Raw genomic sequence first — 27,111 nt, 5'->3', positions numbered from 1 at the left:
TCCAAAAGAACATGAGATTTTTAACACATGTTTTGAAATAAACCCATTTGCTTCTTTTGTCAGACTCTGGCTGATTTCAAGTATTATCCATACTGTACTTTTTTTTTTTTTTTAAATACTGGCACATACGTATAAAATAACACACCCCAAAAGCATTCCTCTTTGCAGAGTTTTACTAATTACTTTTCTTATCTCCTTTTGCCAACAGATAGTTAGAAATTTCTGCACCTGATATTTCATGTATTCAGTTTAAATGCACTGTCTACATTTTTTTCTGAGTTTGTTTTTAACACTTTGATGATGCGATGCCAAATCAGAGACTCACGCGCTAAAATGTAGATAAACAACATAGCAATGACAATCCCACTTTTTCCAGGATGTTCTCCGAGAGCTTATATAGCGGAAAACAAAAGCATTGCTAGCCAATCCCAAGGTTGTAACATACTTGCGCTGATTTGCCCTGCGCTACGTCTGCCCGCTTCTCATACATTCTGTTTCAGAAATCCTTAATATCTTGTCAGTATGACCCACACACATACATGCACATTGGCAAAGCGGGCTGAGCCAGGAATCATCACACCTAACACCATTTAAAATCTTCACATCTAGTCTGAGGCTGTGGATGTACAGACATGTCTCCTGGTACCCCTGCGAAGCCGAACGCGGTCCCTGGCTCCCCACTGCAAAGCTGCTCCTTCCCAAGCGGCTTTGTGGGGTCTCAGTGACTGAGGACTGATTCAAGTTAAAACAACCCCAAGAAAGGAAAAAAAGAGGGAGCACGGCTGGGGAAGGCCTGTTCAAACTCGGATCATTTCCCTGGTCCAGGTCATGGCATGGCCTCATAAACACTTCCAATGGGCAGGGCAGGGGGAAGGAAAACCAGTTCTTGCTGCCGCTGAGAGGCCTGTCCACATAACTGTGGCCAAGAAAAGTGAGTGACTCACTTTCCAGGAGTGTCCCTCTCTCTCCGCTGAGGGTAGAAGGAGCTTGCATCTAAGACAAGTTTAGGCTAGACACTTAAAGACGGCTGATATCAGAGAAGGTGAACCCTGCTCAGCTTAGCATCATATCCTCCGGTCTTCTGGAGCATCTGACATCTTGGGATGGACTGCAGAAGGTGGCCAGGATAGTGTACTCCCCCGAAATAGCATCTCCTACTGCCAGCGTGGGAGACAGACCACGGGGCTTGGCAGACCACTTGCCTCATCCAGCAGAGCAGACAGAAGCCCTAATTCCCCAAGCCCTGCACTAATAACTAGTCTGAGTTCCTACCACTGGCAGCGTGATCACACACAAAGCAGAGATACTGCACATACTCCTTACGCAGTATTTTAACATGTATTCAGATTTCAGCATTTAGCATTGACTGCCAGATAGAGGTCAGCTAAAAAGTACTTTAAATATGTTATGCTTAACATTAGTAGCTTCATAAACATAAGCATGTCTTGATACATGTGCCCTGCTTAAAACTGCACAGGAGGAATATTTAGACTGACACACCCTTAGCAAGCTCAAAACTCTACACATCTTTAGAAATGCCCAACTTTTGCTCCCTTTTCAAACTTTGCAATGACCCCTTGCTCTCCCATGTTTCACCCACGTTCCCAGCCTTTCCACTTGTTTGCTGTGCAATCTTTCCAGTCTCCTCTTCTGAGCCCCCATCCACTGGCTTGCCGTTTCAGACACTGGCTTCACTTCAGAGTCTGTGGTTTGAGTCCTGCCTCAGGAAGCCGGCAACTGTTTTCCTTGTGCACCACCACAGCGCTGACATCAACAAAGCTGCTTTGCCCAAGAACATGCTTTTAGTGGAATAGGTAAAGCATTTCCGGTCATACATTTATTTGACTATATTCTGACCGACAGATTGCAGTATTTCATGGGTTATTTCTGGAAGGGTAAGGCACAAGGTGGGAGAATGCCACTCATAGGATTTGATTTAATTTCAGGCTGAAATTTATCTCTGCCATGCAGCCAGATGCTAAAGTCATGGCTGTATAACAGATACGTTATGAAAAATATTTAACAAAACCCTGTTTATTTTACATGGGTATTTTTCTCAAACTATTTCTACTGACAATACTGCTTATATTCCACCATGCCTAAAGCTCTAGTAATAGCCCAGGACCTAAATGCATTAGATGTGCCAACAAATGCAGAACAGATAAATTAGAAGTGTTCTTTATGGTGACTATCAAGGAGCGCTGTTTATTCAGGAACTCTGAGGGGCACTAGTTATTTAAAATATTTTAATTGTTTTATATATAATGATTTAACTATCATCAACTTTACGGATGTAGAAAAAGGAACTTGGGAAAAACTATGAAAGCCACACTGTCACTCAGCACAGAGCAAACTCCACATTTGACCCTCCGAGTACCATGACACCATCCATTCTGCTTATTTATCTGCAATTGTCTCTGCTACCTTGAAATCGGAACTGCAAGTTCTCCAATAGGTTAATTAACTTATTTTCTAGCTTCTATATTGCTTGTGCTTTGCAATATCTCACAGAATCACAGAATGGTTGCGATTGGAAGGGACCTCTGGAGACCATCTAGCCCAAGCCCCCTGCTCAAGCAGGGCCACCTACAGCATATTACCCAGGAATGTGTCCAGATGGCTTTTGAATATCTCCAGGGAAGGAGATATTTATCTCCCGCAAAATGATCATTTTTTGGAAGTCCTTTCCAACATACCGCTTCTTATACAAACAGTTCACTAGAGGTAATGTTGGTTCTCCATTTCTTTCAGCGTTGCATGCCCAGTATTGTCACACTGCTAGAAACAAAGAAGGCAGACCACACTCAAGGGATGTGAGACTTGATCCAGAAGAGCAAGAGCTATGCCACAGAGAATAATCAGCTAACAGGAGCTCTCAAAGAAATGCTGTGACTGCAGGTCAAATATGATCCTTGGACATACCAGGCTATCAAGCAGGACTCTCTGTGCCTATCTGTCACTGTTACAAATTCTGCTGGAATAGCGTCTCCAGCCAGCTGTCCCCATTCAAGAACAGTACCGATTATACTGAGGAAGGAATAAAGCTACAATAAGGAGTAAGACTAGAGTGGAAGACTGCCAATTTACAGACAGACACTCTGCAGGTGATCTGGAAGCATTTATACACAGGAAAGAAGTGTGACAGTGGAGGGCTCTTCAGTCTAGTAATGACAGAACAAGCGCTCATGACTGGAAATTAAACAGAGACAAGAAACATTAACAGCAAAGATAATTATGAAACAATTTACCAAGAGATAAAGTAGTTTCTCCATCACCGGAGGCCTCTAAATGAAAGGGGGAGGGGTATTCAAATCAGCCTTTTCTCACAGAGACAAGAATTAACACAGAAAAGTCAAACAGCCTGAGCTAAACAGAAGGTAAGTCAAGCTGAGTATCATCCTGGGTCCTCCTCACCTTATAAATCAACGAATCTGTGAATAAGAGCCTGAAGCACAAGCAATATTGGAAAGAAACCTCTACAGATATCAATAGAAGGTGAATGGACAAATAGAGGCTCTTCTGAGGGAGCCCCAGTGCAAACCACATGCTCTAAGGGCCTCAGGAAACTCACTGCATTAAGAAAAGGTCTTCTGCAGGAAAAGAGCACGGCAGTCTGCAGCAACCTCTGCTGCAGATGTTCCCAAATTGTGGTCCAATTGAGTGCCTGCCAACAGCAAGCATGGACCTGGATAATAACTGCTTTTTGTTTCCAGCTGTTAAATTCCAGTAAGAAACCCATAAGATAATTAAGATGTTTTACTCATACCATTTTTCCTGTAAGCAATTGCTCTCACTGCACAGGGATTTTAGATGATTAAAAAGTATGACATAGTCCACCCTAAAGAAAATATTTAAGAATTCCCACGTATTTGCTTTAGCTGAAAACTGGGAAGTAATCTTTGATTACTACAAACGTCCGGCATAATGGGACTTTAACGTTTGACTGGAATTTGCAGATACTAATATCACTGCTGCAAAGACGTAGCACAACAGAGGGCTAACTGAGCGGCAGATTAACATAAACAGCACAAAAAGCAGAAATGTCAGCACAGAAGAAAAGACATTATTCTTTCCTTTCTTACTTGCAAAATTCAAACTTTTCTATTTCACCTCAGTTTTTATGTGAAATCTCTCCTGAAGCATCTTTATATACTGATTGTTTGGCCAACAAGACAAGACAAAAATTACCCTTGGCTACTCAGGAGTCAGCGCTCCCCCTTCTCAAAGGACACCGCTGGTTTCTTCTCTCCCCTTAAGCTTGTTACCCCTAAGTACAATCTTGATATTCAAATCTGTGCAAGGATCTGTTACGAGCTCATGAAGGCTAAACACCCCTGTGCGAGTTACAGTTCCAAAAGAGAGAGAACAAGACGAGACGTGTCATCCGCAGAGAGAGAGAGAGTTGGAAAGCCACCCTTGCACATACCGATTTCAACCAAGGAACAACTGCCTCTCTAACCTGCTATTAGGGATTGCACAACAGTAGTACTTTTGGCACCAGATCGTGGTATTTCCAAACAACGACCCCTTTCATTAGATTTGACTGTGTTTCAGGAAGCAAATAAAGACTTAATGGGCCTTTCCAGAAGTGTGGTGGTAACCGACAAAGTATTTGAGATGCACAACTCAGATCTGTAGCACAGTCATTCTGAAAGCATGCAACTAGGTCAGCTTGGATAATACAAACAGCCAAAAGCCCTCTTTATCTTCAAGACACTGAAGGTGAGGGAGGATAACATTTTTATTTTTTTTTTTTTTTTTTTTTTTTTACTGACAGTGCTTACTGGGAAAAAAAATCTTGTCTCTGAAGATCACGGCTCCTGCTTCATTAATATTTTATATATAAAAAGCCAAGATAATGAAAGTTCATTCTAGCTGTTTTCTAATCTTCAAAAGCAGAAGGACAAATAAAGATGATTTTTAAAAGACACTTGAACCCTCTTCCAAGCTGGATGAGCCCTCTCTACATGTTTATGGGCTATATAAACAGATGTGACAACAGAATCAACAGCTGAACCAACTCAGCAGCCTAGAAACATGAGTTTGCATCTCCTTCCAGCCTTGGCTGAAAGCATTCCCCGCTCAGCCCAGGTGCAGATAGCCAGCTGGCTACTCAGTGCAAGTCCCACGGGCATCTGGACACAGCACTAGCCAGAAGACGTGCTGCCGAGTAAAAAAACTGGCATAGTTGAACTGGGGAACACTGGCTCCTCCCTTATACAGAAAGTTGCTGAAAATATGTCAACAGCTGAAGATGATCTGGCAATCCTGAGAGCTGCTCTGTCAAAACAGACCTTTTTTATTTCCTGCTACGAGTTTTCTTTTCCTGTGCCGTTCCTTTCTTCCTCCACCTTCTTTAAGAAGGAAACTTACCAGATACCCATATACTAATTTGGTCTCTTTTCCTTTTGCCAGGAGAATCTCAGCAGAGATACACATTTTGAGATCTCACCTACCAATAAAAGATAAACCAATTCTGGATCATTAACAAATAAACCCATTTTTGCAAAGGAAGAAGGATGAGTTGGGAACTATGGAACTGAACTGGACACAGGAAAGAAAGCCTTAATTCCCAGAATGGCCACAGACTTCATATGCAAAACTGGGCCAGTTTTTCAACCTGTTCTTTGTCCACAGAACATAAACAATGCAAAATAAGGATACTCTTTGGCTGGGGTGCTGTGAACAAAAGTACAGATGTCATTTAGCAGCTATCCCAATATACATGGCTCCAGAAGCATGCTAGCCTACCACAGATTTCATGAGGTTCCTACTTTTGCCCTTAATATTTATGGTTACCCATTGCTCTTTCAAGAAGCCTTCCCTGAGGCCGATCTAGTCTTTCAGGTGAGAAAGGCAGGAACCTTCTGCATCCAGGCTGAGCTCATCAAAATCACTCCTGGGCTGGCTCTAACACTCTGCTGAAATGTTCACATAAGCCAGAAGACAACTTTCTTCTTCTCTGCATTCCTCCTAGTTTAGTAGCCACAGGTACCCCTCACCTGACCTGCAGAGAAACCCTCCTTCTCCCTAAACTGGAGGTAAGACTTGCACTTACCACTCATCATGCAGCTCAGAAAGGAGTTTACCCAAAACCTTTCCTGCACTGTGTTCCTAACCAGCAGTCCCACACAGCAGCTCTGCAACTCTTGGCGCATGACAAGAAAGCTACACGGGCTTATCAACTGAGCAAGCACTAAGACGAAAAAAACAGTAACGTGAGATCTGTAGGTGTTTCAAACCGTAAAGATCCCCGGCATACAGGCAGCACAATTCATTCCTTTTCTGACCTGCTTTTTAGTCAGAGGCAAACATGGTAATTATAGCCTGCCTGATTATAAATGAAATTACAAATATTTCCTCAGGGCACAATCGTGTCCCTACCTAGGTGTTACCAGCCACCAAACCTCATTTAATCTTGACAGATGTGGAGTACTGAGGCACCACTGCAGGAAACTCTGCAAGTAAATTAATCTGATGAATACTTTCTCTGCAGTATTCCCATGCTCTTCCAATACACAGTTAGTTCACACAGCATTTTTAATGCAACTAACATAATTCAATTCATCAGTACAATAACTGAACACTTCTGATGACTTGGAGCATTTGCAAAGTCTCTGGCTTTTCTTTGATAACCTAACCGTCTCAGCTTTATCAACTGATACCAAAGGCCTACACAAAATATCGTTTTCCAACTGTATCAACCTCTTTTCTTTTGAAACTTTTTACTCTCCCGTCCAAGTAAAACACAAAACACCAAGTTCACTTCAGGAAAACAAAGTCATCTGTCCATGGCCCCTTCTGCTCAGTTCTTTAATACCTTAAACTAATCCTGCTGCCATGGAAAACTGTTCCCTAGTATGACTAGAGGAAGGCAAATGTAATGTTCTCTCTATACCTTTCTCAACATACACTGTTTGTGCTCAGAGAGACCACAGATCAAATGACAGAGCTACTCCTGCAGCTGTTACCTGGGGGAAACCACTCAGCTTCAAGGATGAGAGGACACTAAAAAATAACCAGGAAGATACTGTCAGTAGGTCCTTGTTATCTCAAAATCAGAGCCGAGAGTTCCCGACACAGAAACCTTTGCTTTGGCTTGAACTTCTCTCTTCAGAAAATCTGAAGTATCTCACCAGTGCAGACTAGAAGATTCAACTCAATAGCACTTTCTTGTGCTCATGTGGTAGATGAGCAAAGAGCTCGAACCCCCTGGGGTCTGAGAGGCCTTTAAAAACATTTGTCGCAAGTAGAGCAGCGCGAGAGCCCTGATTCACTAACTGAGAACATCATTCTGTTAACTTATTTTTAAATATATTACCTGACCTACTGTGGCTGCTAAAAAAAAGCATGGGACCACGTTCCCAGCCAGCACAAAGTTCCCCCTGCAGCCACAAGAAACACCTCCTTCTAATTATTTCTAAACAGCAATTGAAATAATCCCAGCCTGGCTCTGAAAATCACAAGACAGATCTTTTGGAAGACACTTCTCTACACATTCCAACCTTTCTGATATTTGTTCTTGACCCCACCAGTACACATCAATTTATGAACACTGAAAGTGCTTTTAATTGGTGTCTTTGTTCATATCTACTCACTACATGTCTGTGAAGAAAAATGAGCGGTAGATGAGTAAAACATTGTTAGTTTTTCATCATCCTTTCCCTCATGATTGCTCAAGTGCAGCAAGAAGATTTGTCTTGGCATTGGATCATAAAACTGCCAGCGCAATATTGCAAGAGAAGTTGCAATATACAGAAAAGATTAAGAACCTACCTAACCTATTATCAAGGTGAAAAAAATAGGATAAGGTTAGGTCACAAATATGTTTTCAACAAACCCTTAGAAAGGCCATATTGCCGTTTCCCTGGATCAGAACTGACAAAAGTCCCCTGAGTCCTCTGGCAAGAGTCCCCTGACAAAATTCCTAAAAGTTATAGGTGGATATTTCATCTCAGATCACAGCAAGTAAAGCTCTTTCCAATTTGCATTACATTTGCTCATTTGCCATTTTAAAGCAGCAAACATCAGCTGCTAATGATTCCAGCACTGGCAATTTCTTTTAACATACTCACTCTCTTTAAAATCATCCCCTTTCAACGGCGCTATAAGGAGGATACTAAGAAATACCAAAACATGTGCGAGCCACACAGTCAGATATTCTGACCAGGATGTTTGCAGATGCCAAGTGGTCAACAGGACAGGCAAACAAATGCCTTCTGAAGGCTAAATTCCTGTTATTGACTAAAATGAGTTAGCAAAAGATCTTCTGGTATCCTAGTCACTGCTTAGCAGGGATACTTTCAGGCAGAGCAAATACTTTGAAGACCGCAACAAAGGGTTTTTATGTCTATTTACTTGCTCCACTTACAGATTTAGTTAGCAAATGCTCATTTTTATCACTTTTTTCCTTAGCTGAGTCCTATCCAGCCCTGTCAGTTGCAGCCATGGTTTTGATTACAGGCGGAAAAGGTCTGCCGACTGCTTCTCCCTCCAGAGAGAGCCTGTTCATATGTTTGTACTTCCCTTTTGGCAATGTCTTCTTTTTTTCTTTTTCTTTTTTTTTTTTCTTTAACACAGGAAAGCAACGTGGAAATCCAGTATTCAGCATCCCGAAACATTCAAAGACTCAAAACAGGCAATGCCTTGGTGACCTGACTTTAAACATCACTGGTGCACCAACTGACTGCTGCTTGCAGCATGAAGCAGAAAATGAAATCTGACTTCTGCCTCAGTTTCCAGACAGCAGAACTAACAGATGATTTACCAGTCTGGCCTGCTTCTACATTAAATTCCTCTTTCCATCTTCACTCAGCCACTTGTATTACCATGATGGCAAAGCTAAAGGAACTGAACTGGAAGACCAGTTCCCAGTGTCAGCTTCAAGCTAATAGGTGCTCAACATACCTGAAATTTTTTATGTTCAACTTCTCAGTTTTCTTTAGGGAATAAACTCACCCTTACCTAAAAGTATACACAGAGAATAACATACAAAAGGGGATCTGAACAAGCAATGAAAAGGAAACAACTCTACAACGATCAAGCGTATCTATCCTTAAAAGTTCTCAGTGAGTAGCACATAGGATGACAGAAAGGACATGACTTAAATGAGGACATTTAGGATCAAATCTTGCAGCCCTTTCCTGTCATTTCAAAGGACATGTTCATCTTTGCATAGACTTGAAACTGAATTGCTTTGTAATATCCAAAAAGATGAGTTGGAAAAATTAGAAAGTAAAATTTGAAACACCTTTGACAACAGATACAGCTCTTCCTTAAAAAAAAGAAAAAATTAAAAAATAAAAGGTCCTCTCAGAGGGAGACAGGAAAAACAAAGGAAATGGACCTGTAAAAGGATTAGTTATTTATTTTTAATTGGCACACCATAAATTAGGAAAACAAATTGGTTCCATTCAGTGACTTCCAAAATTACCTAAGAAGCCTGCAGTTTACTAGCACTTACCCTTAGATGTTATTATTGCTAATTGCTGTGTTATGACTACAAAATACTGGCATAAATCTCACTCAGTACTTCTTAGGGTTTCTGTGGGCAGAGTATTCACATGCTCCCCTCCGACCTCGTGCTCCTTATTATTTGCTGTGCACGCCTGTGTGCAACTCATCACCAACTGAACCAACCCAAACACCAGCTGAATTCAGCTGGTCTAGATTTTGATATGCTTTATGACATACCATGGGCCTACCCTGTTTTGTATTTACCTTCCATTCTAGATATTTTTAGAAGCCGATTAGAAAGTTTCTCTTGTAATGAGCTATGGCCAAACACACTACCTTTGATACAAACGCCATGAGGAGCGCGGTCCAGGTAGTAACATATGAGTTGATTCCCACCCATGTCAACCTTTCTCCAAAGGAGATAACAAATACGAATTTAGCAGCAAACATTGCCTAAACAGACAAACGCTTCCTCCCAAAACCTAATATATACAGCTGGGATGCAGCTGTTACTACTACAGCAGCGCGGGCAGCAACTGCTGCCAGGGGAAAGGCAGCAGCTCACACACAAGGAAGGGGCAACCCACCCAGAAGGACTGTCCCACAACCCAGATGGGGCCACTGCAACTGCCAAAGCTGGACCACCTCGGTTGGAAAGTATTTTTTGGAAGTGTACCCTCATGGAGGGTTCAGCTAGAATTTGCTTCCTGAAAATCTAGAAATAACGTATCTTAAGCGTTTTATGCGTTACGCAGATGTTAGCACGGAGAACTACAAGGCCTGGGTCAAAGCCAGTTAATCCAAAGGCCTGTCCTGGGTAAACAGTGAAAACCCACTCTATTTCAGAGCCTTCTTCAGAAACCCCTACAGGAAGTCTCTGCTTTCTCCTTTCCTCTGAACCAATTGTGCCAAGCAAGGTTAAATGAGAATCTTGTAGTAAGCATATGTGTAAAATAGTAAGTTTTTGTTGGAAAAATATTTGGAACACAACTGGGAGCTGCGAACACGCTATAGCTAACTTAGCTAAGTTTGGACTGCACAGCGACTTTAAGGAACTTTTTTTTTTTTTTTTTAAATAAACCTTTAGTGGTGAAAAAGAGGCCAGAATGATACTTCTGGAAATTGAAACTGTCTTCTTATTTACAGGATGGGTAAAAAACACAGGCAGTGTTAGCGTTTGTTGCTCCCATACCTCTGCTCCCGCTAACTTACTTCACCTTGGTTCTAACGTTCAAAACTAAAAAGAATCACATCTCCTTGGACCTCCCCTTCATCCCCCTACAGAGTTTGCGCCCACGCATCTTTTAATTTCAAAAGAGAAACCAACAAGTTGCTCACCTCCCAGCATTAGTCCTACAGGTATTTCATTACTGCAGCTCTTGCTCTCCACATGTAATGAATTACACCTTTGCAGAACTTAAAGCAGTTTTAGCTGATAAGATGCACAGGCTAAGAATCCACTTGTTTTCTTTGCTTACATGTAAATAGAAAGTAGCATACAAATAATCACAGAGGGGTTTTCAACCTCCCCTGCTTACTCAGCCCTTGATCTCTAACAAAACTACCCAAAAAGGGCTGGCTGTGCTGGTAAATCCTGCAGCGGGTATTCATGCCTAGAGGATAATAAGCTAAGGTCACCAGCAAGTAACAAGTTTAGTCTCCACCATTCTGTACCAAACTTGAAAAAATGAGAGGACTGAGTGAGTTGGCCCACAGCCAGCCATTCACTACTCCTGTATATGAGGACCTGACTGTCGGGAAAGTAAGAGCAAACCTGCTTTGGACCTTATAGCAAGGTACACATTCTATTCCACATCGAGGTGGCAGCAAGATTTGAAACAGACTATTGTGCTTTTTTTAGACTGAATTACTCAGGCTCCCTTCCTGACCTCCAAATGTGTTAAAAATGTGTTTCCCCTAAGTTAGCTTCACTGGGCCAGATCTCCCAAGCACCTTTTTAGCCCTTCAAACACATGCATGGGACTTAAAGACTACCCTTATGTAGCCAGGTTTAGATTATCGGTTGCTTACAGTGGCTACCTTAAATACCCATGCAATTTTTTCCAGATGTTGCTTAAGGTCTGTTTACTGTACGTTGAGTTCTATTTACTGTACATGCTGGATTCTCTCTGTGGTTGTGTTAGGAAAGCAGACTCATGTTATACATGTTCTCCATGTAGAGTACACAGTCCAAGGTTTTAGGAATCATTCCAGTTAAAGAGTCATCATGATTAAAAAGCAAAATAAAAATCATTGCTACATGCATCATAACCACGATACATAATAATAATTTCTTTAGTAGCATAAAACAGACAGTTGACAGTAAGAAATATTTACATGAGTGTGCATTTTGGAGATATTCAAAGAATTAGATAAGCTTAAGCACAGAGTAGTCAACTTTGAAAGACTAGACTATAGCCACCTGAAATATCATTTCAAATGATATTTGCACTGTTGACACTACCAATAAAATTTTAAAAGTAGATGCAGTACAGACAATAAGTGAAGAAGATGCAGTACAGACCATAAGTGAAGAAATTCCCATGCGCTGACTTAGTAACGCATCTCATCATCGACATATCCCAAAGAGAGAGACAAGGCTTCCATTCCTGGCCACATTCTGTTCAGTTTTCTCTCCTATTATTCTCACTGCTAAAAAAGTCACAGCTGCTTTCTGTCAGGACACCCACTGTTCGTAAGCCACCCCAAGGAAGGGACAGCATACAGCAGGCACTGTAAACTCATCCCAAGGTACATCATTGAGGCTGTTCTCCAGCGAAGCATAGGACTGACCTCAGTTTCCCTTGGGGTAAAGCCAAAGTGCCTTGCCATCTCCACGGGCTTACGCTGGGTGGCTTATGAGTATTTCTTAGCCTGAGGTGATTAGTTACTCCATGTTATTTTTTTAAAGAAGTGAAGACAAGGCATAAACTTGCCAAAGAGCGAACTTGTTCCTGTCACAAAGTTTCCGCAGCAACCTACACGGAGATGATTAATCCACCCTCCACAGGCCAAGCAGCTTCTACATGGTGACATTACTTTGGGTCATTACAAAACTCTGTAGGATTTTGGCAATGGCAAGTTGCATCGTGCTGGGTTACCCAGGTCCCACAGCACTCCCTAATTCCAAATTTGTACAAACCAGCGGGTTCGTTGAGCCTGACCGCGTGACCCCACCTCTGTTTCTTGCACAAGGATTTCCAGGGCAGAACTGCAAACAGTCTGCCCTTCCTGCACCTCCTTGCGATCTGGTATCTACAATTTACGTAGGATTCAAAGGTTGCAGATCAGCTAGAGCACTGCAAGCCTACTCTGCAACCAGCCCCGAGCCATCCCATCTCCATATAACAGTTCATACCGCAAACTAACAACCCATACATCAGCTTTTAACAGAAGCATTATTTTATTAAGAAGCTGCTGAACTGCACATAATGGGTATGATGTGAACATATAAATCTATCTGCTTTTTCAATAAGCATCAGTTAAAACTCATATTTTAATAACCCGCTCCTTTTCCTTGAGATAGCTGCAAAAAACAATATAGTTATAAATTTTGAAAGGAAATAGAACATTCCTTTCAGTGTTTTCCCCAAGAGTAAAATACTGCAGTGTTTAACAGTAAACACGAAACTAAGGTTTCTGTTTACTTAAAAACAAATGTTCCCCTTGAAGTTAAAAAAGGCTAGGATAAATACTGCTAGTGGTTGTAGGAAGGGCTTATTAACTTTCCTTTAAAGCTATATTAGGAATCAAACATGAAAATGAGTAATGATTAAAAAAATGACAATTTTTTTAATTATTAAAAACTGCCTATAAGCTGGAAATTCAGCCTGCGATGTCAGCCTGCATCTGACTTTTGCTACCATATATCCCAGAAACAGTGTATAACAGTAACGCTACCAAGTAAACATACCAACAGGCTTTTAATTTCAAACCTCAGCTGAAAACATTTCTCCCATTCTTACAGTTTTTCTCCCCATTTATCTCTGCAATTGTATTTAATTCTATGGAGCACTTAATTCAGTGGCGCATTTTGCAATACAATTTGTCTGAATGATGCTATAGAGAGTAAAGGTTGTATTGTACTATATAATGAAACTACGTCTATGCTTGAACAAACTCCAACTGCTGTTCATCAAACTAGCAAGTTCCCGAACGATCTTTTTAACTCAGGACTAATGACAATGGATTATTTTAAACAGCTGTCCTACCCTAAAATATGATTATTAAGTTGACACAGGCTCACAAAGATTGTGACAGACTTTCAAAGCTAAGTTGATTAGTTTTCAAGTAAAACATTATGGTTTGCTGGCACTACAAACTCAGCACCTGAACCGAAACTTAAACTGTAGTTTCGAATTCTGTTTGTTTTTCAATTAAACCACATAGCACCTGAGAAGCCTAATGTAAATCTGGACCTGCAAATTTTCCTCCTTTGGATTTAGTCACCAATCACTGTTTATGCACTAGTTTCCAAAGCTAACAGGTGTATGGATTGGTAAAATATATTTTTTAGTTGGTGACAGAACACTGTTTTGAACTGACACAGAGGACTGTTTGGATTGGTAAGAAGGAGACATTTTTACGTAAGTAACTTAGAATAGCATGCTGCAACCTTTGAGATTCAAATGGTAAACCTTCCAAAGCTAAACAAAAATATTTTTAAAAGTAAATAATTAGGCCTTGGGAAGAACATTCTGAAGACCAGAATGAAGAGGTCTAAGAGGATCCTCAGTATCCAGTTTGGCAGCCCTTAGAAACACTAGCACTGGAATAAACTTGAGGGTTTCATAATCTCAGCGGTTCCAGGAATTTTTAAAAGAGCCTGCACTACAAGAAACAGTACTTCTGCATTAAGCCATCTAGTCTATCAGAAACCAGTGCTGGATAGTTTCCGGTGTACATTTTGCAACATTATATTTGGCACAAAGGAAGGATTAAAAAAAAAAAAAAACTTAAGCAAAATGAGAGCAAAGCAGTTTTGTGGGTTGTTTTTTTTTTTTTCCGCTGACTACCTCCTGCCTTTAGGTTATCAGTTCAAGCCTGATATAGACCCACTGCCAAGAGCCACTCAAATGAAACAGAGCAGTGACAATGAACGCTAGTCCTGATGCGAGGCCGTCCGGGAAGGGGTTTGCACACAGCCAGGATAACACTTTACTCAGCGACCAGGATCGCCCCTCTCCACCTCCAGCAGGGCTTACAGCTACCCCAGGGGGAAGCTAAGAGCTTGAAGCCTTTCGCTGAGACCTTTCCAGTCCACGTGGGACGGAGACAGGAAATGAACGCGCTGGGTGCTTGCCCCAAACCTCAGCAGCACTATCCCGAGCGATCATTCCTGTCCGCTCGTTGCGACCCAAAAAGCGGAGCGGGGTGGGGGGAGAGCAGGGGCTGGGGCAGCAGACGCACAGCCACGGCGCAGCGGGGAGGGGGCCGCTCGGGGCGCAGCTCCGCGGCGCAAGCCACCTGCCCCAGGAGCCGGTCCCTGCCTGGCGACGGGATGGGGGCCGCTCGGGGGCCCTGATGGGCACCGGCCCGGCCAGGGACGGGCTGAGGGAAGCGGGGGTCGCCCTGCGCGAGGCGGGAGTCCGGGGAGGGGAGGGGGGGGCTGGGGGGGGGGGGTAGGGGAAGAGGCAGCGGAGCGGGCGGGCGCTGCGTCCCAGGAGCTGCCCTCGCCGGCCGGCAGAAGGGGAAGCGCCCCGGGAACCCCGGCTACCTCCGCCGGGGAGGCTCCCGTCGCGCTCAGCCCGGCCGCGCCGACGGGGAGACCCGGCTGCGCTGCGCTGCCCTCCTCGGGGCGCGTGTGTCTGAGGGGAGCGGGGGGGGGGGCTCCCCTGCGCGCGCGCGCCCCCCCCCCAACGGTCCCCTCCCGCCCCAACGGTCCCCTCCGCGCGCCCGGCGCACGCGCAGCCGCACGCACGCGCGCGCGCTGCCCGCGCGCGCGCTGCCCCCGCGCGCCCGGGCCGCTCTCACCTCCTCCTGCGGCGCTCGGAAGAAGCACCCCGCACCACTGCCGCAGCGCCGAAGCGGCCGCACTGCGCAGGCGCGCCGCGCGCCCCGCCCCTTTCACACACACTCGCGCGCGCACGCGGGCGCGCGCGCTCCCTCTCCCTCCCTCCCTCCCGCCCCGCCGGCGGCAGGGACCGGGGAGAGTGTGCGAGCCCGGCGCGGAGCCGCAGAGGGGCCGCGGCCAGGGAGCGGGGGCAAAGTGCCGTCCCTCGGCGGAGGCGCACAGACCTCCCCCCCCCGCTCCGGCTGCAGCGTTTCTCTGGCCAAAATTTCCGCGGCTGCACCCCAGGCCCTGCAAACCCGGCCGGCCTGAGCCCACAGGCCTGTGTTAGCCAGCTTCAGCGCTGCTGCACGCCGTGCTTGCTGAAGGAGCCAAACGTTTAACTGAAATGCTGTGATTAAATACTGATTTTCGGGGGCTGCGCTGGTGGCGACGGCGAGGCGAAGCATCGCCAGGCCGGGCAGCATGCGGCCGAGCATCCACGTGTAACAGGAGCCGAAGGCGAGGTGAGCCGGGGACCGCCGCCGGCGCCCGTTCCCAAACGGGCTCGTCCGGGCCGCCCTCTGCTCCCGTTGGCGTGGCCGTGTCCAAACCGGAGCGGAAATCGCTCCGTGCTCCATTCCCAGCTTTCTGCAAATGCCTTCTTCTTTGTTGCATGTGTGTTAGGCACTTCTCTGATTTTGCTGAGTTTTGCTCTGATTTTGCTGATGTGCTGCCATGAGTCCTGGGTCCAAAAATCTTCTCTCCCCGCCTCGCCCACCCTGTCCCTCTGGAAGGGGGTCAGACCTGCTGTGCTGTGGGAAATCGGGCAGCAGCCGCGCCGGAGACGCTTGGGATCTGCCTTCACCCCTCCGCTCCCCTCTCGCGTGACTGCTGCGGTGAAGCCAGGTGGGGAAACGTCTACCTGCAGCATCAGTTTAATGGACTGTGCTGGAAACCGTGCGAGATGCGCGCATCCCATTTGCAGTGTGTGCACAGCGGAAAGGACAGCGTTTTCCTTTTAATCGCAAGCCCGGGCAGAACGCAGCTGGTGAGATAAATTGTTTAACAAGCCCCGTCAGCAGGTGGCTGCTGTGCAAAGCGGATCACAAAGACTTAAAGCGTCCTCCTGCTGCTTCACAGCCAAGACCTGGTTTTGGAAGCAGTTGGGAGGTCTGCAACGGCCCTGGGTAATTTAATCCCTCCTACAAGCCACCAGGTTTCAGCAGTGTGCACTTCCTAGCTGTGGGACTGATTTTCTTTGTTTTTCTGTCTGATGTTGGGCCTGATGAAGATCACCTTGACGCCATACGTGTGGGTCCCAACGCAGACCGCTGTGTTGCTCAGAGGACAAGGTTTCCTGAGGCTGGACGCAGTCCAGGTGCTGCCCCGGTTCCACTTTGTGCCTGCTTTCAGGCTGCAGTCTCGTTTCAGATCTGACGTGTTGGTGCTCGGTTTGTCGTCTGCCTCTGGACTTGCACCAGCGCCCTCCTGGATATGCTGCACATCCCACCCTGGACACCCAGCCTCGCTTGCGCATGCAGGCACTAGAAACCCGTGGGGCCTGAAGCACGCGACGCCCGAGCTGAGAGCCGTTTGCCAAACGGCTTCTCAGGCCTTTTCCCTGCACACTGAACACCACAACGTGATGTACAGATCCAGACAGCGCATTGCAACCCTGCTACACCTCTCCCTCCCTCTTTGGGACCTGGCTCTGTGTCTTCAAAGGACTTTCTTCCAGTCTGCGTGGACATGGCTTCTTCTCCAGGACGTGGGCCCGTGGCAGCTCTCCTGCGACCTTTCAGCCTTGTTGGCCAAGGCAGCCCCAAGAGCGCGGTCAGTACTAAAGGGGCTCGCAAGGGGATTGCATTTTGTTGCCGGCCACCTGAAACAGCCCACGGTGGTGCGTCCCGCTGCTCGCCCTGCACCACGCGGCGCTTCAGGTGCTGCTTCACGGCACAGGTGAGGGGACGGGTGCTGAGTCCCACTGCAGCCTGACTGAAACACGGGAGCACCCGCAGAACCGGCAGCTCATGCATGGGTGGGTCCCAAGGTCAGGGCTGCCTTTTCCTCCTCCAAAGGAAGAACAGTGCCGGAGGCCTGAATTGCACCTTTGTTTTGAGCAGCTGTTACTATCACTTATTGAACCAAACTCCGAATGCTGGTTCAGCGACCCAGCTCCAGCAGTCCCACCGGTCACTGGCTCAGGTCCCCCCTATTTCATGCAGCCTCCTCCCCTGCTAGACCATGGTATATAAGGCCTGTGTGGAAGGACTCCAGGAAACCTTGACCCATTAGGAGGCAAAGGAACTAAATCTCAGGGTCTTGACTCACTGATGCCAGCAGTCCCTAGAGAGATCCTTGTACTTCTTGTGCTGGAGAAGACTGTGACACTCCTAACTCTGCTTTTGGACTACATATGTATGGTAGAGCTAAATCAGCACAAACGGGGAGGCCATGGTAGGCTGCACTTGACTTTTCCAAGACAAAGCAGAACCATAACAGCCGTTGTCATCAGTAATAATCACCAAAGCAAAGCATCAGAATGATGCCACACAATAACTAAGCAGAGCTGGCAGCTCCTCGGTTAATTGATCAGTTATTTGCAGTAGCAGAAACTTGGCTTACAGCTCTGGTGGATAAATCAGTTTGGGAATGCTAAGCAACAGAAGTTGAGGAAGTGGTAAAACAAAAGTGTGCATGACGTGTGTGAGAAGTATGTGAAAGACCTGAGAAAAACCCAGATCGAAGTGAGGATTTCAAGCATCAGCAGCGTGAGCCAGGCAGCCTGGGCCAGGCACTGAGCTCCCAAGGCCAAGAAGGCTGACAGACCTGCGGCGTGGGCTCAGGGCTGAGCCTGTTTGCCCAGCTTCCTCTACTACCAAACGTAAGCTAGTTAGATGATCTAAGCATTACAGCCTTGCAATCACTGACCTAAAGTGTGCTTCAGGAAAATGGAGTCTTTCCAGGAAAGCAACCTGGCCCGTGAGCAGCTTTGAGTCCTGGAAAAAGGGGGCACAACCCAGGTCTTTTGCCAAAGTGTGTATATAGCTGGTGTCCTGCCTCTTTCCTGTCTCCACTTACTGACACTTCCTATTTCACCTATGCCCTATGGGATAAATGTGGAAGACTGAGGTGGGATTTCCCTTATAGACTTGGCCCCTCTTAGACAAACAGGGATCTTGCAAAAGTTGTCTCTGTTTCCACGAGGAAGACAGTTCCTGCACACCAGATTTTGGGAGGGGGCAGCACCAAGCTACCCAGAACTGTTCCAGACTCCCTGGCTGTGTTTATTTGCTCAGAGGAGGCAATCTCCAGGACACACATGTGCACTGTGTGCTCTGCCCTCTCAGCTCACTGTAGACACAGTTGCCCCCGGGTGTACCTGGCAGCCTGCAGCTATGTTGGGTCCTGTGCTCTCCAGCCGTGGTCACTGCCCTGCTTGCAGGACCTCCTCCAGAGCCGCTGTTATGATTAACAGCATAATAAAATCCTCTGCTCCCAAGAAGATGGGAATCCTAGCACCACGTGTCCCCGTTGGTCCGGTCCCTTTGAAACGGGGGCAGCTCCTTGGAAAGTCACAGCTCTCCCCAGTGCCAACCTTGGCTTGCCTGTCCTCCTTGCTCATCTGCTGGGCCTCTCATGTTGTCCCCTGGTCACCTGTGGGGAGAACTGGGAGCAAGAGGAGGGGGGGAAGAGGGCATCAGCAAAGGATCCCTGGGTACCCTTCCCCACAGGCAGAGTGGCACAGAGATGTACAGCAGAAGAGAAAGGGTCAGGCTGCACATTTCACCACACTCATCACACCTGGATCACAGTTGTTTTAAGCTGTTTTTCCATCTCATAGCTACATTTTGTGCTGCTGCTCCCAATGACCAGCCACTTCCCACTGGTCTCCTGTGCTGTGGTGTCCCCCCTCCTGCCAGCTTCGCAGCCCTGGGTACTCCCAGGAAATCTCTGCCACTGGGAGGGCCAGGTTTGCTTGCTTGCCTGAACAGGAAAGAAACTGCAGTGGCTCTTTCAGGTCCCAACAAACAACCTGGAGGCAAAAGCTGCATCAGTTTGTCCCCTTGGTGTGGCTGGACCAGAGAGGAGTCTCTGTTCTGGGCACCCCCCTGCTCCAGGTGTGTCCCCACCCCTGCACCTACCTGGCACTCCCAGGGAGACCCCAGGTCCTCGAAGGAGGAGAAGGCTGGGACGAGCACCCGGGACCCCTTCACCCCAAACATACAGCGTGGGTTCCCTTGGATGTCAGTGGGGACGGCTGGGGGATGCCGTAGCACATGTGCCTGGTGCACATGCACGTGTCTGTCTGTCCGCCTGTCCCTCGTCTGTGTGTATGTGTGCGCGTGTGTGTGTGTGCGCGCGTGCCTGTGTGTCTGACCGCCTCTTTGCCTGTCTGTGCGTCTGTTCCACTGTGCCTCTCCACCTGCCCGTTTCTGCCTGCCTGCGCCTGCCTCCCTTTGCCTGTGCATCTGCGGGTGTCTCTGCCTGCGTCTCCCTGCCTGCGTGTCCCTTCCCTTGCTCTCCCCGGCTGCGTGCGTGTGTGTCCGTGCGCCCGCCCCTGCCCCCTTCTGCCTCGGCACCCCCACCGCTCTCTTGGCGTGTGCGTGACCTTGTCCATCCCTCTGCCCGTGCGTCTGTGTGTGTGCGTGCGCGTGTGTGCGCGTATGTGTGTGCGCGCGTGTGTGTGTGCGCGCATGTTTGTGTGTGTGTGTGTGTGTGCGCGTGTGTGTTTGTGTGTGTGTGTGCGCGTGTGTGTGTGTGGGCGCGCGTGTGTGTTTGTGTGTGTGTGTGCGCATGTTTGTGTGTGTGTGTGTGTGTGTGCGCGTGTGTGTTTGTGTGTGTGTGTGCGCGTGTGTGTGTGCGTGTGTGTGTATGTATGTGTGTGCGTGTGTGTGTGCGCGTGTGTCCACCCATTCCGGCAGCCGCACGCACAGCCGCGCACACACGCGCGCGTTGTGCGCCCCGCGCCCTCCCGCCGCCGCAGCCCTTCAGCACCGCGGGCGCGGACAGCTCCCGGCACCTCCGACCGCGGCGGCTCCGCGCCCCGCGCACCGCCCCGCGCCCCGCTCCGCGCCGCCCCGCGCCCCGTGCACCGCCCCGCGCACCCCCCTGCTCACCTCCCCGCGCCCCGCGCCGCTCTCCGCGCCCCCCGCTCCCCCCCGCGCCGCCCCGCGCCCCGCCCCGCGCCCCGCTCCGCGCTCCGCCCCGCCGTACATAAGCGCCGCCGCCGCCGCCGGCCCCCGCGCCGCCGCCGCCATGAGCTACAGCGCGGAGCCGGCCGCCTCCTACCGCCGCCTCGTCGCCGAGGCCCCGCGGAAGCGCCCCGAGGGGGCGGCGGGGCGGCGGGCGCGCCCGGCCGCGGAGGCGGCGCGGGAGCGGGAGCGCAGCGCCGAGCTGCGCCCGGCGCGGGCCAGCGAGAAGGAGCAGCTGCAGGGCCTCAACGACCGCTTCGCCGGCTACATCGAGCGGGTGCGGGCGCTGGAGCAGCAGAACCGGGCGCTGGCGGCCGAGCTGGGCGCGCTGCGGCAGCGGCAGCCCGCGCCGCGCCGCCTGGGCGAGCTGCTGGGCGGGGAGCTGCGCGCCCTGCGCGCCCGCCTGGAGGAGGCGCACGGCGAGCGGGCGCAGGCGGCGCTGGAGCGGGCGCGCCTGGCCGAGGAGACGCAGCGGCTGCGGGCGCGCTGCGAGGAGGAGGCGCGGGGCCGCGCCGAGGCGGAGCAGGCGCTGCGCGCCCGGCAGCAGGCGGCCGACGGGGCGGCCCGCGCCCGCCGCGACCTGGAGCTGCGGGCGGCGGCGCTGCGCGAGGAGCTGGCGCTGCTGCGCCGGGCGCACCGCGAGGAGCTGGCCGCGCTGGGCGCCGCGCTGCGCCCCGCGCCGCCCGCCGAGCCGCCGCCCGCCCGCCCCGACCTGGCGGCCGCCCTGCGGGAGCTGCGCGCCCAGTACGAGGCGCTGGCGGCGCGCAACCTGCAGGCGGCCGAGGGCTGGTACCGCGCCCGCTGCGCCGGCCTGCACGAGCGGGCGGCGCGCAGCCAGGAGGCGGCCCGCGCCAGCCGCCGGGAGGCCGGCGAGTGCCGCCGCCAGCTGCGCGCCCGCGCCGCCGAGATCGAGAGCCTGCGCGGCGCCCACGAGTCCCTCGAGCGGCAGCTGCAGGACATGGCGGAGCGGCACAGCGCCGAGGCGGCCGGCCTGCAGGTGAGCGCCGGGCACCCCCGCCCCGCTCCCCCGCGCGTCCTGCGTGGGGCCGGGCATCCCCACCCAGTGCAGCGCCGAGCACCCCCGCCCTGCTCCCCCATGTGCCCTGCGTGGGGCCGGATGTCCCTGCCCAATGCAGTGCTGAGCATCCCCACCCCGCTCCCCCATGCGTTCTGCGTGGGGCCGGGCATCCCCGCCTAGTGCAGCACCGAGCATCCCCACCCTGCTCCCCTGTGTGTCCTGCGTGGGGCCGGGCATCCCCGCCCAATGCAGCGCTGCTGGCACTGTGCAGCACCGGGCACCCCCGCCCCGCTCCCCTGTGTGTCCTGCGTGGGGCCGGACATCCCTGCCCAATGCAGCGCCACCACCACTGTGCAGTGCTGGGCACCCCCGCCCCGCTCCCCCATGCACCCTGCATGGGGCCAGTCATCCCCGCCCAATGCAGCGCCGCTGGCACTGTGCAGCACCGAGCACCCCTACCCTGCACACTGCCCCCGTCACAGTGTGCAGCACCCAGCATCTCCACCCAGTGCACCCCCCATACAGCACCTGAACCCTCCTGCAGTGCCCCCCAGCACTGCGCAGCACCCAGCACCTCCGCCGTCCCCCGCACGGTCTCCGTGCGGATGGCAATGCTGCCCCGGGGGGCATCGCCCCGTCCCTGCCCTGTGCCTCGGCTGCCAGGGTGGGCTCTGCGGTGGCACCCACACACCGTGTCCTGGTGCGGGCTTTGAGCAGCCGCCCGAGTGCAACCTCTCACCCTGTGGCCTGGCCCTTGGCACACGGCGCTGCAGACGTCAGAGCTCTGCGAGCTGCAAGGCTGAATTTGTAGCCTGGTCCCAGCATCTTTTATGCCCATGCAGACACAGGTGGGGCGGATGCCAAGCTCGCCGAATCTCTTACGTAGCAGTGTAGGGATCCGTTTCACTTCCTGTGGTATTACCGCATTTTCTGACTTCAAGGAAACATTCATTATTTAAAATACAGTAAGTCCTGAGATTATGCTGTTACATGGCTATTAAATCATCTGTGGATTCTAAATCAAGCCATTTCCTTCTAAAAACTGGGAAAGAACTGCCTTAGGTCATACCTGAAGGACACAGTTGTATCACACCCAAGCAATGCCTTGTCATTTGCAAGGCCAGATTTTGCTGGGCTCTCTAGAAGGCCACAATTATAGCTCCAGGTTGCTTGCAATCTTGCTAAATAGCTGGGGTCTTCTCCTTCGACAAATATTGTGGAAATTGTTAGGCAATACACAATATTTCCTGTAGTGGATGAAAGGATTATGCATAAGTAATCTTCTTAAATAGTCTTGATGCCATGTGAAAAGAGGAATTCCAGGAAGGAGATATATACTGGAGAACATAATGCAACTGGATTAAACATCACCATAATTGAAAATTATCTGGCTACGGCACATCAGCTTTTTTTTGCTCTGTGACCCTCTGGTTCTGCCTTAAGCGTGGTAATACATTTCTTTTGAACAATGTCCATATTTAGGAGCTAAATAATTCCCCTGAAGGAAAGCGGTGGAAAAGGATAGAAGCCTGTGTTAAAGGAGAATATTGCTATTTTTCAATAGTATTTTAAAATTTTCCTGTAGACTACAAAAGGTTTCTTTATATTCTTAAGCTATGCTGCCAAATCTGAAGCAACGCGTAAGACCTTTTTGCTAGGGAACAGGTCTGCAGCGGTGTGGATCTCCCAGCTTCTGCAACACGCTTTGTGCGCGGGGAATTACGCCGCTCCGGCGCAGCCTGCGCAGTGCTGCGGCAGTGCCGTGTCACCACCCATGGGGACCCCAGGAGCTGCGCATGGCGTGACCAGCAGCTCCCATTTTTCAGCATTTCCGCCTTCTTGAGGATATCTCTAGCAGCCATGAGTCCGGCCCGGTGGTCGCAGGGGCTGCGAGCGGTGGCAAAGGCCTGGCTGTGGGAGGGAGGCAGAGGTGTTTGCAGCGGCCGCTGCAGGCTTTGCAGGCATGGGCTGTGCCACGGCTTAAATGCAGAGTGCTTACTCATTCCCTGCTTCGAGTCACGCAGTTTCGGTGGGACGGCCGAGCGGCTAATGAATCGCCTGCTCCGGGGACAGCCTCTGTAGGGGCTGGCGTTGCTGCTTTCAGGTGAGCAGCCTCGTTTTTCTGCCGCGCTCGCTGCTGGCCTAGCCCCCGTCTGCGCGCGGTGCCAGACCCCCCAGCAGCCTGCTCGGCGGTCATGCCAGCCTCCCTCCGGCCACCAGTCACAGTTTTCTCTGCTCCGTAACCATGTTCATGTGTCCCCGTTTGTCTTTACCCATGGAAAACTCTGATCCTGCTTAAATAGCCCCTTGGGGGCATGTGGGGGAAAGACAGGGCTATGTTTTCCAACCAAAAAATTAACAGAAAAGATCAGTGCCTGTGGTCAGCAAGCAGCAGAGCTGGCCTCAAACTCCTCCACTTTGCAGGCAAAACTGGGTTTTGCAGCTGTAGGAGGGCAAAGCTGCTGGGGAGGGAGGAGGCAGGGGCGCCGCTGAGCGGGGTGCGAGCGGCGTGCGTCCTGCCGGGGGGGAGAGCGGCTGGGATGTGCTGGAAAGGGGTTGAACCCCACCTCCGGAGCTGGCAGGGTGTTAGGAGCCGGTTCAAACTGGCCCTTGCACCTTCCCCTTCTCCACGGGGAAAAACCCACGGGAGAGGCCCCTGCCCCAAAACACGGCTGTGACCGCTCCTGCCTTTGCCTCCCTGCAGGACACCATCGGGCAGCTGGAGGACGACCTGCAAAACACCAAGAACGAGATGGCCCGGCACCTGAGGGAGTACCAAGACCTGCTGAACGTGAAGATGGCCCTCGACATCGAGATAGCTGCCTATAGGTACGGCTGGTCGACCTCCTCCCCCCCCGGCCACCCCCCCCACCCCCCCAAGCACGATCCCCCAGCCCTGCAGCCTGGGATACTTTTGAGGGTCCAAAAGGCTGGGCATGTGCTAAAGCCGCTCGTCTGCCCGGCTCGGGTCTCCCGCGCTGCTGCCCCCAGAGCAGCCGTGCCTCAGGCCAGGGCAGCGGTTTTCTAGTAGGGATGTTGTAGATTGGAAACTCGCTTCCTTTGCAAAGTCAAAGCGCGTTGGCTTTGACTCTCTCTCAGGTAGACGGAGAAGACAGATTCCCGCTGTGGTTCAGAGTCTTTTTTTCCTGGGGTTTCTGGAGGGAGATGATGGAGCTGGTCTTATGTACCACATGTTGCAAGTGCCCCCAAAATTACTGAGAAAGGAATATTATTTTAAACCAGTTTCACAGTGCTCAGCTCTATATTGTACCCCGACAAAGGATAAATACTAGGAGAAAGGGTCTTTTTCTGATCCATACTAATGCTGCAGATATGTAGAAAGAAGGAAGGCGATGGAGTGGGAATTTGCAGTGTGATTTGAGACAATTTTCACCCTAGTTTTGGGTGATGGTATGGAGCACTCTGATTTACCCACAAATCACAGCTATTCCTGGTCAGACCACCCTCAAAATTTGCAGATGTTTCAAATCTGAACCTCACATCCAGCCAGCCATGCCCCCACTTATCCAAACCTGGCAGACACCAAAAATCAGGCTCCCTGCTGCCCCGAGGGGTCTGGTTTTGTCCAGACTGGTTGTCACCGTGAAGGTGTCTCATGGGCGTCCCAGACTAACCTCTCCCCTTGCGATGTGCTTGCAGGAAGCTGCTGGAGGGAGAGGAGACGTACTTCAGCGCTGGGAGCGTCAGCCTTGCAGCGTTGAATCCTTTCCCTAACTCCACTTACTCTTTCCAGCCAAGGGTCTTCAGTCCCTCCATGGCCACTGGTGCAAAAGCATCCCCTCCTCTGTCCATCAGGAAAGAGGAGCAAGAAGAAGTTATTAAAGTGGCCTCTAAAATATCATCCGGTCGGGCTGAAGTGATAGAGGAGACCATAACCTCTACCAGGAAGCTGGAGAGATCAAACGTGCGTGAAGGAAGTATTACACCTGCAAAAATGTAGCCTTCAGAGTCCCGTCCATTTTGCATTCGAGGGGGAACAGTCTGCCCTCGGCCTTCATATTGCCCCTCCGGGAACGAGGCTGCGCTGGGCTCGCGGTCAGCTGCCCCGGGAACGCAGCGCCCCAGGGCTCCCCGGGAGCTTCAGCCCCGCAGCGGGAGCCCCCGGGGCAGCCAGGAGCCAGGTCCCGCCGAGGAGACGGCCGAGCTTGGCACATTGCTCCCTTTTAAATGAGGCGGAGGTGCGGGCGGCCGGTGCCGGCAGCGCTGCGCGCCCCAGCTAGCTAGATGCATGTTGGTCGTTTTTGTGATTGCACCGTGACTCATAGCGCCCACGCTCCCTCCCGCCGCGCGGCGGCTGATGGGTGAGAAGGAGCCGTCGGCGGGGACTGCCGCACAACCAGCTCTTTGCGGGGGCTGGCAAAGGGAACGGGAACCAACACATTTGCTACAACTAGTATCCAGGCTACAGGCCTTCGTCTAGTGTCTAAACTCACGTATATCTAAAATATCACACCACACCCCCCCCCAAGCTGTAGCTATCCACTTGAATCCCAGAAGCACAGAAATAGCCATACTGAACTGTAAAGATACCTAACTTCTGGTCTATGAGCCACGTATGTTTTAAACTATAAGGAATATTTCTTTTTTTTTTCCTTTTCCCTGACCACTCTCCCTTTCTCGGTAGCATTAGTCTAGCCACGCTCATGGGGTTTGTTAGCAGCACGGCAGGAAGCGGTGCGGGCACACGACCGCACCGCAGCTCACGGCACCTCCGCTGGCATCGCTGGCGCTGAGCGGGCGGCAGCGCCGTGTCCGACACCTCCGTATTTTGGCTGCTAGGTCGCCACCCCAAAATCCCGGGCTTTAGTGTTAGTAACCAGCCCTCAGCCGGTGCCGTGGAGCTGCAGGATGAGCCGGCGGCCGCCCTCCCGGATGGCACCTCGCAGGGACGCCCGCCGCCGCGCTGCCCAAGCAGAGGGCTCTGGCAAGGCAGCGCCCGCCCCCCCTCTCTTTTTGCCAAACTTTCTTAGCATCCACGTCTCCCGTCGAACCATTCCAACGTGTGCACGCCAGCTTTGCTATAGGATTGAAAACCGTAGGTTTCCTTCAATGCCTTAAAATCGCCAGCACTCACGTTTGCAAGAGCTGCGGGCCGCGTGCGCGTGGTGCGTGTCAGCCCCCCGGCAAAGCCGTCGCGCGACCGCGCTGCCCTCCCGGCGCTGCCGGAGCAGCTCCTGGACCCGGCAGGTCTCCTGCGCCCGCTCTTCCCTCTTCTGTTGTAAGGCACAAGTTAATAATTAAAAAGAAAGAGTTATGAGAATCCAACCAAGCCGTCCTGTCGTCTTTGCCGTAGCTCTGGGCTGGGAAGAGGCCTCGGTGCCTGTCCCGCCGCCGGTTTGGTCTCCGGTGGCCGCTCCAGTCCCTCTGGAGAAGGTCTGAGCGGGGTGGGCTCGGCGCTGGCGCTAGCTGCCCTTCCTCTACCCTGCGTC

General features: G+C 50.7%; 2 protein-coding genes across 4 annotated transcripts in view; one reads left to right on the top strand and one right to left on the bottom strand.

Annotated features, from left to right (window-relative positions):
- NT5C2 (5'-nucleotidase, cytosolic II) overlaps positions 1–15,584 on the bottom strand; it is a 62,271-nt gene extending 46,687 nt beyond the window's left edge. Inside the window, exon 1 of one of the 3 annotated variants that reach the window (XM_068949762.1) lies at positions 15,430–15,584. Coding sequence is in view for 2 of the 3 variants with exons in the window: in XM_068949761.1 (XP_068805862.1) it covers positions 11,981–12,035 (55 nt within the window). In the remaining variant the exon portion in view is untranslated. Of the gene's footprint in view, positions 1–6,058; positions 6,084–11,980; positions 12,051–15,429 lie in introns of those variants that run through there. The other 2 variants (XM_068949761.1, XM_009665590.2) reach the window with 2 other exon arrangements.
- Positions 15,585–20,707: 5,123 nt separating this feature from the next.
- On the top strand, positions 20,708–26,947 carry INA (internexin neuronal intermediate filament protein alpha). Its single transcript, XM_068951158.1, has 3 exons — positions 20,708–21,640; positions 24,366–24,490; positions 25,322–26,947. The coding sequence occupies exons 1-3, from the start codon at positions 20,708–20,710 to the stop codon at positions 25,620–25,622; spliced, it is 1,359 nt and encodes a 452-aa protein (XP_068807259.1). The 3' UTR covers positions 25,623–26,947.
- The last annotated feature ends 164 nt before the right edge of the window (positions 26,948–27,111 follow it).

The sequence above is a fragment of the Struthio camelus genome, chromosome 7 (assembly GCF_040807025.1).
Source record: "Struthio camelus isolate bStrCam1 chromosome 7, bStrCam1.hap1, whole genome shotgun sequence".
Lineage (NCBI taxonomy): Eukaryota > Metazoa > Chordata > Aves > Struthioniformes > Struthionidae > Struthio > Struthio camelus.
This window is presented reverse-complemented; position numbering and strand designations above follow the sequence as displayed.